At 38.2% G+C, this 12,226-nt stretch overlaps 1 protein-coding gene across 4 annotated transcripts; it reads left to right on the top strand.

Annotated features, from left to right (window-relative positions):
• Positions 1 to 222: 222 nt before the first annotated feature.
• fam149b1 (family with sequence similarity 149 member B1) lies at positions 223 to 12,219 on the top strand. 4 transcript variants are annotated; one of them, XM_079853066.1, is made up of 16 exons: positions 223 to 674; positions 1,174 to 1,293; positions 1,458 to 1,605; positions 1,759 to 1,901; positions 3,065 to 3,181; positions 3,265 to 3,420; positions 3,540 to 3,718; positions 4,686 to 4,828; positions 5,645 to 5,713; positions 6,151 to 6,266; positions 6,703 to 6,927; positions 7,028 to 7,151; positions 8,306 to 8,431; positions 8,523 to 8,604; positions 8,700 to 8,837; positions 9,971 to 12,219. In XM_079853066.1, the coding sequence occupies exons 1-16, from the start codon at positions 628 to 630 to the stop codon at positions 10,036 to 10,038; spliced, it is 2,001 nt and encodes a 666-aa protein (XP_079709192.1). In that variant the 5' UTR covers positions 223 to 627; the 3' UTR covers positions 10,039 to 12,219. The 4 variants fall into 4 exon arrangements, with proteins under 4 accessions (XP_079709192.1, XP_079709191.1, XP_079709194.1 ...); XM_079853065.1 differs by having other exon boundaries at positions 7,028 to 7,163; XM_079853068.1 differs by lacking the exon at positions 5,645 to 5,713.
• Positions 12,220 to 12,226: the final 7 nt, after the last annotated feature.

Raw genomic sequence — 12,226 nt, 5'->3', positions numbered from 1 at the left:
CGGCGGAAGAAGTATTAAAACTATTATTTGTTATCAATAATTTATTATTATTGCTGTTTGTGTATTTTATTTCATCCTGCCAGGCACGTGCAGTAACCATTTTATAAAAGCAATAGTGATTTTATCATGTTCATGATAGTAACCTACTAATATACTTACACTCCCATGCACTAGAGAGCAGTGTACACTTAATGCTAGGGCAAACCACGTGGAAAACTACACATCCCATAAAACATTGAGCTCGAGCACCTTGGTCTCCATGACAGTCTTGTTATTGTTGTTTAGTAGATAATCATGGATGGATGAAGAATACAACTGCTTTTCTTTCCAATAAACCCTTCCTAATAAATCAGTCAACGATATGGTGGAATAATCAAATTTCCGTTTCATGTTCTCGGACTCTTTTCTCTCATTCACACACGGGTTTGATAGGTCAGGTTCGGCCCAGCTCAGTGCTGGATACTACACGTTTTCTCACAGCCCAGTTGTGATCCGGTCTGTGTGGTTCCTGTTTGTGAAGAATGAGAGAGCAGCGGTGGTGCAGCAGCGGTCGGGTCCGGACACAGGAGGCTCGGAGTCGGATCGCAGGATTGATGGAGGAGATGCGCCTGTAACAGCATCAGGAGGATGATTTCACGATACAGCCGTCGGCCTGTATCTCACAGCCTAGAGATGTGCGTAAAAATCACACAAACGATCTCAAGCTGCCTACTTAGACAGCATTTTGATATCTTAGTCGCATAGATAGCCAGCTAACTAGGTTACTGTGGACTGGCGTTTAAATACATCTGGTTGATTTATTAAGTACAGTGTGTAAATACTCAAGGAATACTTTAAAAAGCCTTCATTTTTTCCCTAGATGTATGTGTAGAAAGATTTGTGGATGGATAGATTGCTAGATCTTTTAATAGATAGATGGGTAGATAGTCAGATATTTGGATTGATCTATAGATAGACAGACAGATAGTTGGATGGATCGTTGGATGGATGGATGGATGGATAAATGGATGGATGGATGGATAAATGGATAGATCTTTGGATTGATTCTTAGATGGATGGACAGACCGAAAGATATAAAGATAGACAGGCAGATTGATTGATTGATTGATAATCAAGCTGGCCTGTCATCATCTAGTAAACCCTTTTCCTCTGTCTCTCTGCTGGTTTTGGTAGTCGTGGTTTGTCCCGCAGCTGTCTGGACCAGCATCCTCTTCCAGAGGAGGCAGATGATGATACTGTGCATCCTCCCAGACTCCTGCATGATCTACAGGAGGACATGTCCTCATACAGCAGGTGAGTGGCAGGTTGAATGTGTGTCTGTTCAGGTATATATTAAAGGCATAGGCTTTCATCAATGTGTATATTGTTAGATAATGTTTATTCTTGTCTATAATATTCACTCTTTCCAATCTGACATTTGAATTTATGAAATAATGACACTCTTTCTCTCTTTCTAGGTCTGAGGAGTCCTCTGCATCATCCATCAGATCGGGATGTCAGACACTCACCACAGATGACACAGCTCAGTCTTGGTCTGGTATCCATAGTTACACAGGAACTGGCATCTCTACAGAACGCAGCTCTGTCTTCTCGTGGGGCTACGATGTGAGTCGTTGAATGATGACTGATTAGTGTGATTATTCTTGAATTCTACGCCAGATGCATTATTGTTTTTAACTTTACACAGAATCTTCATAACTGGGTGCTCAATTTATGTCTTTTTTCCTTCTCCCCATTTCTTTTTCTCTTTTCCGGTAGGAATTTGATAAAGCCGCTTCCAGGCAGGTCCAGCAGATGTTTGAGGAGATTGAGGAACAGTTGTATGAGAGGAAGTGTGAAACTCAGCTCAAAGGCCTGCAGGAAGAGTGTCAAGAGTGGGCTTCACGATTCCCTCACCTCCGGTTCGCACACGTATACACGCACACACTCAGATCTGTGGACATCAGTAATGCCTTAGCAGTCTCTGGTTGGGGCTGCATGATTAAACGTATTTTAATCGTGATCCCGATTTCTGCTTCTCTCGATTAATCGTTTGCGATAGTGATCCACTGAAAACGTTCTCCGATCTCTGTGATACTCCGCTCAAATGAAAGTGCTATACAGCCAGTCCGTGTATGAATCTATGACTATATCGTTTGCTATTGTGGTTGCTGAATAAATCTACTTGTGCAACCTTTTTGCTACAATACAGTTTTTATTTTATTTTTATTTTTACATAATTTAAAATTATTGGAATTAACTGTTTCTTTTGATAGAAACTTCTCAAAGTCACCATGAATATACATCTCAATAAGGAAGAAATGACGATCACAACATTAGTTTCATTACAGGTTCATAATGTAGAGAGTGTGTTAATGTATATGATAAACTATAAAACTAGATAAGGTAAATTAACCTTTTTTTTGAAAGGTTTAGGTTTAAATCAACCATTAATTGACGCTCTCTTGATATGTGTTTAAGGGGGCTATATGTAGAATTTCAGAAACTCTTGTTATTAGCGACACCGGTGGCTGTTATGTGAACTTCAGCCAGCAACTGAACGTGATTCAATGCCCCGATATACTCATGGCGAAGTTCTTTTTCATTCTTCACTTAGAAGTAAAAAGAGGTTGGAAATACCTTTGCGTCGGTATACTGTTAATGAACATCCAGACACCGTCCATGCTGCTGAGAGTGACGTTTTGATGAATATGTAAATATGTGCTGCGTGCTTTTCTCTCAAAAACAAGATGACAGATGAAATCAGTCTACAGCCTTTCATAGACAACCTAGGAAGTCGGGGAAGGTCTTGTTTTTTAAGTTTCGTTACAAGCTGTTCACACTATAACAAGTGATTAGTACATGAAAAATACTTGCATATAGCCCTTTTAAGTGAGAGTGCAATAATTCTGATGAAATGTAAAAAGAAATTTCTCAAATGAGAACAATCATGATTAATAATTCAGATCATTTTTGAGCAAAATATGTTTATTTATCACTGATAATGTGATTATCAGTTTAACCATAAACGTGCAGTCCCCTATGCCTGGTTATTAAACCTGTTTGGGGCATTTGTGTGTGACAGGATCCTCGGAACGCAGCTGGTGTGTCCCACAGATGAAGGATTCCAGTGGTTCGCCACCCCAGCTCACACTCCCATCCTCTCCAAGGCAGGCCAGAGCAAAGAGATAACCGCCAATGAGTGAGTTCAGTTTGTTGATGTGTGCGTATGATTATAAGTGTTCTGTAAAGTCTCATTTTCATGGCATTGCGTGCGTGTGGCAGGTTGTGTGTGCAGGGTCGGAGGGCTGTTTTGTGTCGGCCCTCTGTGGAGGTGACCCAGCATGTCACGCCCAGCAGTAACCATGGAGATGAGATGCCCAGGGTGATTGAGGCCGAGGGGCTGATAGAAGAGTATCTCGCCTTCGACTGCAGGGACCTGTGAGTGTGTGTGTGTGTGTGCGCGCTTGTATGCTTGTGTGAGACAGATGGGAGTTTATTTTAGCATAATTTATCTGATATTTGTCAGAGATTTCTGCAGATAATATGTGTTTATCTAGGGATGAGGAATGGGAACGCGATTATGTGAACAGACGGCGAAGGCGCTGCCTGCCCCCTGTCTCGCCCTATCGCTGTCGTCGGGAGGCGGTGCTTGGTCTGCTGTTTGATGATGTGTGGCGTGAGCTCATTGGCTGGATGGAGGAGCTTGTACGTAGGCATTGGGAGGGTTTTGTGTCAGGTAGGATGAATTTTCAAATACTTGTCTAAATGTGAATTGCTGTGTGTTTTTTTTTACTCTATCGTTCAAAGATTTGGGGTGGGCCTTACAATTTTTTAAAATATATATTTTTTTAAAGAAGTCTCTTAAGGCCCCGATATACTTCAAGCGAAATCAAAGAATGAACTGGTGTGAACAAAACACAAGTTCTTTATAATAGAAATGAAGTGTAATTCTAATTGAAAGCAACACAGACACTGTTTTTTCATGTTTAATACTATAAAGCTGTTTGGTTTAAAGCAATCTATTTTATAAAGTGCTATATAAATTAACATGAATTTACTGGAGTACCGAATTGCAGAGCTTGTGCAAACATCCACATCGCTATGATCAGATGCTTTCTTAACTGCTGTTTTCTCACTGCTGTCATTTTTGTTATTGTGAGGAAAGCGCACAACACATGTTTACATATATCTAAATGCCACTCTCAGCAGTGTGAGCGATGTTGGGATGTTTGCTCATAGTATACCGCTGCAAAGGTTTTTCCAACTTCTTTTTACCCCTAAACAAAGAATGAAAAAGAACTTCGCTGTGAGTATAATGGGGTCTTTATGTTAACCAAGGCTGCATTTATTTGATCAAAAATCCAGTAAAACAATAATATTATGAGATATTACAATGTAAAATTATTTTTTTCTACTTAAAATTTAAACTTAAATGATAGCATAGCTTAATAATGATCAGCAAGATTGTACATTATACTATAAATGATATTTCATACTACACAGCTCACCAAATAAATGAATAAATGTACATGAAACATTGAGTTTTTGTTATGTGAGAGGACACTTAAGTGATGCAAGAAATATACAGTTTAGCAACTAACTATTTGAGAGCAAAGTGTCGTGTCCAATCAGAATCAAGTATTCAAGTATTGAGTCGAGTATTGGTGAAGAATATTTTCTCTATGAACTTCTCTGTCCGTCAGATGATGAGAAGAATGCCGTGGCCCTCAGCCCTGCGTGCCCTGATACCCAGAATCCTTTTTTGCTGCTGTCCAATGTCTCATCAGTGCTTCCTCCACTGTCTCAGAGCAGAACACAGCAGCTCACGGCCAGCTTGCAGGCCCAGGTTGGTTAACCACTTCAGAGATTGTAGAAAATATTCTTTTGGGTTGGTCCTTTTCCTTTTTGTGGCAGATGGATGAAACACTGATTTCATCTGAAGTCCTGTCTCACTGATTTGTAACCCTTCCATCCCCTGTTATCTGCTTGATGATAGTGTCCAAATATATTTAAATAACAGGATTCCCACGGTCATAGAAAACTGATTTCCAGGTTTGGAAAAGATCTTTCAAAATCTTAAAAAAAAAAAAAAAGGGTAACGGAAATGAAAAACTTATGGGAAGTTGTTGTACTGCACCCAAAACAAATTTAAACCCCATTTGGCTATTTAAAGTCGAATTATGCATGCATTTTATGATCTTACATTTTTGTACTTTTAAAAAGTCATGAAGTTATGTTTTGCTTTAAAAATGTTATGTGGCTAGAAATTGCATTATCTCTATAAAATAATTATTAAAAGTCTTTACCTGGAAATTTTGAATAACTGGAAAAGTCATAGAAATGAATGTAGCCAAATCTGTGGGAATTCTGTAGATATAAGCGTAGATCTTCACTGCTTTGTGTCCTCTCTGTCTTTACACATTCACATACCCAAAAATACACACAAATGCTGATTTTCACTGCTGTCAGCATTTGTTTTTGTTTTTCCAGCTTTTTCCCTCAGGCTTGCAATTCATTAACTTTTTACCTCCCTTTTTTCTGTCTTTCCTTCATTGTCTCTGTTTCTGCCTTTCTGTCCAATCATCCATCTGTCATCTGTATTCTTCCTTTCTCTCTCTATACCTTTCTATTTCTATCCTTTCCCTCCATTTTCTTTCCAAAGAGCTCAAAGTCATGGGGTTCAAAGCACAAGTCAAGACGGAAATCCAAAAAGCAGAGAAAGTCATCGACTGTATGTAACTTTACCCTGATAACAACACTTAAACAGAGAGGGCAGGCGAGAGTGTTTCTGTCTGTGTACCGGTTCCCCTCTTTTTCTCCTAAACGTCAACGCTCATCTTTGTTTTTTTAACAACCAAATCACTAGCCACTGTTTAAACATCCTTATAAAATGTCTGATTTTAATTTAACCTTGTGTTCATTTGTTTATCTTGTGGAGGTGTTTATAATGCTTGTTCCCACTCTGTTTTCTTTCTGTTCTGTATGTTTCTTTTCAGTGTCTTTTTGTCTGTTTTACACAACATTGCATGCTGTACAGATCATGGATGTCAGATGCTGTTTTTTTTAAACACTGAGATTTACACACTTGTGCACTAAAGGGAAAATTAAAACCTGAACTAGCCTAACTTTTTTTCTTTCCTGCTTCTCTCTATTTCTCTGTTCCCACAGACCAGTCGAGTGCCAGTAGGGGCGGCGGTTGCTCATCACAATTTCAATGACCTCATCATGATACATGGCATTCCACTTCAGCAAAGGAACCTGGGAACTCTGGACCGAATAGCTCAGTATGAACACCACAGAGGAAATAAACACAAAATAATACAACTTTACTGTGCATATTTAGCACTGTAGTTTAGTCTTTAATTCTGTTGATCCACAATAATTGATCCAAAGTAAAGGTCGCTTATGTAGTATTTTGCCTCTGACAGCTTCTGAGCATTTATTTTATTTTATTTACCAATTCAAGAACCAGCTCCTATTTGCTTGTGTGTCAGACTACAGTGGTTGCATTGAACCAGTGACAACTGAAAGACGTGCTGTCTATTCATTGTCTTTGTATTGCTTTGCAGTACTTAGTCTTTTTATTCAAACTGAAAACTCTTTTTTTTTTAACACGCTTCCATAGATTAGCTGTGCAGGAAACACTTCTGTATCTCTATGGCTTCTCTAAATGAATCCTACTTTCTTTGATTAATCTTCTTTCTGTCATTCTGACTGTAGAGACTCTGAGGAGAAAGTGTCTCATCGTCCCGGGTCTAGTGTCATTCCCACCAGTAAACCTCGGCCCCGTCGTGCACTGGAACAAAGCTCCTCCTCCTTGACTCGCCCCCCTCAGTCGGCACGGCGACGGAACCCGCCTCCTCGCACTCTGATGCCATTGACATCCAGTGTAACGCAGGCCATCACAACTGGCTCCATGGAAGAGGTGGTTAGAGGCACAAGATTGTAAGAGCACCTTATATTTGTGTTATATATCCGGTACTCTTTTGTTTCCCGAAAAACAAGTTTCTTACAATAGTATGTGTCTGTACTGTATGTGTTTAAGGACGACCGCCAGCGATCGCTTGGCCTCTCCTCCAATGCCTCTCAGTAGAAACACACTTCTCCCTCCTATTGCCACAGGAGACACAGACCTTACTTACTCCGGACAGCACTCACGGCTTATGCAGGTGCAACCAGACGTTAGTAACAGTTGTTTAGTTGTTTTACAAGATGAGTCACCAAAATGTTTGGTCGGTTTTTTTTTTTCGGGAAGAAAAAAACTTAAAGGAATAGTTGACCCAAGAATGAAAATTCTGTCATGATTTTTACTCACCCTCAAGTTTTTCCAAACCTGTATGTATTTCTGTCTTCTGCTGAACACAAAAGAACATATTTTGAAGAATGTCGGAATCCAAGCAGTTAATGGTCCCAATTGACTTCCATAGTCATTATTTTCTATACTATGGAAGTCAGTTGGGTCCATCAACTGTTCTGTTACCCATATTCTTCTAAATATATTCTTTTGTGCTCAGCAGAAGGTTTGGAACAAATTGAGTGTGAATAAATGAAGAGAGGATTTTCATTTTTGGGTGAACTATTCCTTTAAATGTAAAATGCAAATGTGATGACAGGATTTTCATTTTTGGGTAAACTATACCTTTTAATTGATTTTTTAGTAATATGGAAATTATACTCTAAATAAGAAACTGAAACTGCCTGTAGGTGTTGGTAAATGTCTAAATGAGTCATTCATTCATTCATTTGATTTGTTCAAACGGCTGATTTATTAAGTAATGAAGTAAATGGCTCTCTTTATGAGGTGGTTATTGAATCATTGGTTCACCCGATTGATTTGCTCAAAATGCAGATTCATTCAGAAACACTGCTGTGAGTTGCTTCGGAGACGCACAACAATTCTGCTCTAGCAGTATAGGTAATATTTTCATTGGCAAAATTGAACAAAAACAGACAATATTGCTTCTAAAATATAACTCAATATTAATTTATTTATTTGTTTATTATTATTTAACTGCTGTTAACTGTTTTTCGAGACAAAAACTCATTCAGGGGCATTTTAAGTGCATTCTATAGGCTCCATCACGCAGTGAGTTGTTGCCCAACATCATGTTTGTCACCAATCAACTTTTTGAAATGTAAGACGAACTAAGTAGGTCTAGGGCGGGGCGGGGTGGGTGCATAATGCATTAAATCGACAGCCCTAATTTATATCTATATCTATCTATATCTATATCTATATATATATATATATATATATATATATATATATATATAATATATTATATGTATGTATGTGTGTGTGTGTGTAAACACGTGTTTGCAGAAGCAGAGAGGCTCCTCGAGTCGTGCGCATAGTGCAGTGACCGACGAGGGTGTCAGTCTGCAGCCCCGAGACAAAATGCACTTGCTGGACGTGTTTTCCAGACCCAACACCACACACACCTTTAGGGTGAATCTCTCCCACATATTTGTATACATAAAAACTTCATCATGTGTTTGTCTTCATGAATGTATTGATCATCGTAAACCTTGCTTTGCAGTCAGACACCCCTTATCGCCGTTCATTTACTGGAATAGACAACATGGGTCAGGGACGACCTGGCAGAGCATCTGTTGGCATAGGTGGGTGCATACAAACACACATCTTATGCTCCTCAAGATGAACACTGTAGTTCTATAAACTGTCCCATTGACTGTGTTTGGGTGTGTGAGCGCAGATTCTCTGGGAATTGGTGTGACTGGAATCAGTTTGGGTATCAGCAGCTCCTCCTTTATAGACTCATTTTCCCATCACCCCCATGGCCACTTCCCCACTGAGCATGAGGAGGAGCCAGATGCAAAAGCTCCGCCCCCAGGTAAGTGGGAATCAGTTGAATCATTTTTTGCCTTAGAAAATAAAGGTAAAAAAAAAATGTACATACAGTAAAAACATAATAGTATTTTTGTCAGAATAGACTAGATTTGCATAAGTTTCTGATAAACTTATGTTGTAGGTTTTTGTTCTTTGTAAATGAAATTTGTTTGCAATGTACATTAAATGTGGCAATAAATAGTTAAATAGATACAAGAAAGAAAAGACCAGTCAATTTAATATACAAATACTCTACTGTTAAAAAGATTTTTTAAGTCTCTCATGCTCATCAAGCTTGCATTTATTTGAACCAAAATACAGTAAAAACGGTAATATTGTGAAATATTATTACATTTTAAAAGAACTATTTTCTATTGTAATGTATTTTAAAATAGTTTTTTCCTGTGTTGGCAAAGCTGAATTTTTGAACAGCAGGTTAATCATAATTCAGCATGCTAATGTTAATTCTTTACTGTCAGTTATATATTAAAAACAAAATTAGCACACCAAAGGCTGGAATGAAGTTTGTTTGAGCTGAATTAATTGCATAAAAATGTGGAACGGAAAGTATAATAGGATATAATAGCAGCCTAGCAAGTACCGTAATACGATTTATATGTTTCGGCACCTCAAATCTGCACTTTCTTACTACTTTATATTTATGAATATTACATAATTTTTTACTTAAAGAATAATGATGAAAGAGTGAAATGTAAAAAGGAAGTCATTTAATATTCTGATTTATCAATTTATTATTTATTATCAATGATTAATCATTAAGTACCATGCTCAGACTCAAGCTTCTGAGTGCTAAAAGTCTAAACTTTTTCTTTAGATATAACTTACTAAAGCTTACACAGATCTCACAGGAGATATTCCTTACAGACCTGCATTACATTTGTACTACAAATACCCTGAGTTTGTATTTATTAACTCATCTTGGATATATAATAGATACTGACATGATTGGATGATCTTATGCTATTTATGCTTATACTAAATAGATTTTAGGCTATTCATTTTTAGCATAAAATGCAAGTCATTTTTGTAAAAAAAGCAACCATTAAGAATATAAAAGTACCTTTAAAAGCCTGAATGTAGTGTTAACACTTTGTCTCTCTCTATCACTACTCCCAGTGTCTGTTCCTGCACGTTCCCACAACAGAGGCGGTACGACGGCACGCAGTAGCAGACCAGGGCTTTAACACAAAAACCATGTACACACACACACACACACACGCTTACACACAATCTCCCTCACCTTCTTAAACCAAACACACCTCAGCACTGACGCAACTTTTCTTCAGTACTGACAGATGCTTTATACGTCTGCTGGACTTTTGTATGACACGCCATTTGGGCGTGGACTATATTTATGACCACAGTTGTTATTATCAATAGTATTGTTATTCATGTTGTTGTTTGAAATTTTCTAAAACCCTATTTTTGTATATTGGACTATTCAGCTTCATATGGCTGCCAAATACAGGAAACTGTCTATCCATTACATCTGTAGACGTACTGTACATGCTGTACTGTATGGAGTAACAACTTTTGGTTTTCCTTAAAGACGGGTCTATGAGGCCTACATGGAGTTTCTATGCAGGTTCATACAAGCAGGGTGTTTAAATTGCCTGAATGTTGCCCACACCGGATTGTTCAAGACTATTGGATTTTGGAACCTGCTATGGAAGATTATACTGTCTGTATCCTAGACGGATGTTCCAACGTGATGCAATTCCAACAACTTTATCCACAATCATAGAAAATAGGCGTGTAAGAATTCTTATGAAGATTCCAAGGTTATAAGCCTTTTTATCATGTTTCTGTGATCATGGAATGTTCAATAGCATTCAGACTGAGCAGAGCTTCAGTGTAGAACCTCAATGACCCCGTTTTTCAGAAATACATTGAAATTCTGCAAGTATATCTGCAATACGAGTGCGGGACTGTACAATAGTACAGCCTACATAATGATGGGCGGAAAAAGGATTCAAAGTTTTAAGTTTCTTTTTAAAACATTTTGTTATTGAGAAAATTAGCCTTAAAATGGGGTCATATTTGCATAATTTAGGTGAAATTTTGCGGGCATTTTTCAATTGTAAATCCTGTAGCGATGTACGAAACACAGCTCACACAGAAGTCACTTGCTTTCAAACTAGCAGTTTTCTGCTGGTTTGCATGGTGAATTTGTGTGAGCAGCTTGAACGTGAGCTAAATCTGCATCGGGAAATTTTCCGCCCTCATGTGAAACTCATAATTGTACGGATTTCTATTGCAATGAATAGAATTCACCCGCAAAAAAAAAATGCACAGAGCAATGGTAAATGTGACAGCACCTTCAGTCCTGTGAGCCATACGGAGCTTGGAAAGCGATGGACAGGACAGTGTGTATTAATTATTATATATAGAAAACCGAAACGCACACAAAGACCATAGAGGTTTCAGGGTTTGTTCAAACATGTGTACTGTAAAAATCTTTTTTTCGGGGGGAGGGGTGATTTCACAGGAATATTATAGCGAAAGTCTTTAATTTTGTTTTTTAAATGGCCATTTGGTTTCTTTGGTGCCAGGAAATAAAAATAAAAATAAAATCCTTAAATATTTAACACTGACTGGTAAAGCACATTTTGACGTACCGTTTTACTGGCAGATATTGAATGTGGCTCTTACAGGTTTGTAATGTTTATGTGGCAGCTTCACTGTAACAGCATTTATTGAAATTGTACTGACTCTAACTGAACATTTGCATTTCTCAGATTTGATTAACGTGTTGATCTCAGTGAGTGAGTATTGCTTTTAATCGACTTTTTTGTCTATCTGGAGAGTAACCAAGCTCAAAGCATGTATTATGAGTGTACAGGCCATTATAATGTTTGATGATCAGAGAGATGGATTCCTCTACAGCCATACCGAAGGGATGTCACAGAAAGACATCTCTTCATACCCCAGCCTAACGCCTCCGCCTCTAAGACAGATTAAAATATTCTTCGCTCAGCTCGACAAGGACAATCCAGAGTTGAAGAAGTTGTAGCCATATTTGATTTCTAGAGTTTCTTTATTCGACAGATTTCTAGAGTTCCAGTAGACATTCTGCTGTCTTGAGTTTCATTTGCTTCTGATTTGAGTGGACAGATTTCAAGAGCCATGTCACCTGAATGGTCTTTTAAATATGGATGCAAGGGGACATGTTTTGTACGTGGACATAATGGTTTATCTGCTCTGAATCTGGTGATGACAGTGCTGGATGGGAGTGTGTGTGGTTGTGCATGTGGAGGTGACAGCTCCTGGCAGGTGTAGCACTGCTGTATCTAAGATTCCCCTTAAATGTTTACCTCTGTAACATTAATGAGAATGGCAATTGAAAAAATAAAGGCAATTATTTGAATAATA

Source organism: Squalius cephalus (assembly GCF_949319135.1).
Source record: "Squalius cephalus genome assembly, chromosome: 20".
Classification (NCBI taxonomy): domain Eukaryota; kingdom Metazoa; phylum Chordata; class Actinopteri; order Cypriniformes; family Leuciscidae; genus Squalius; species Squalius cephalus.
The sequence above is the reverse complement of the archived record's forward strand: the minus strand, read 5'-3'. Positions and strand labels throughout refer to the sequence as shown.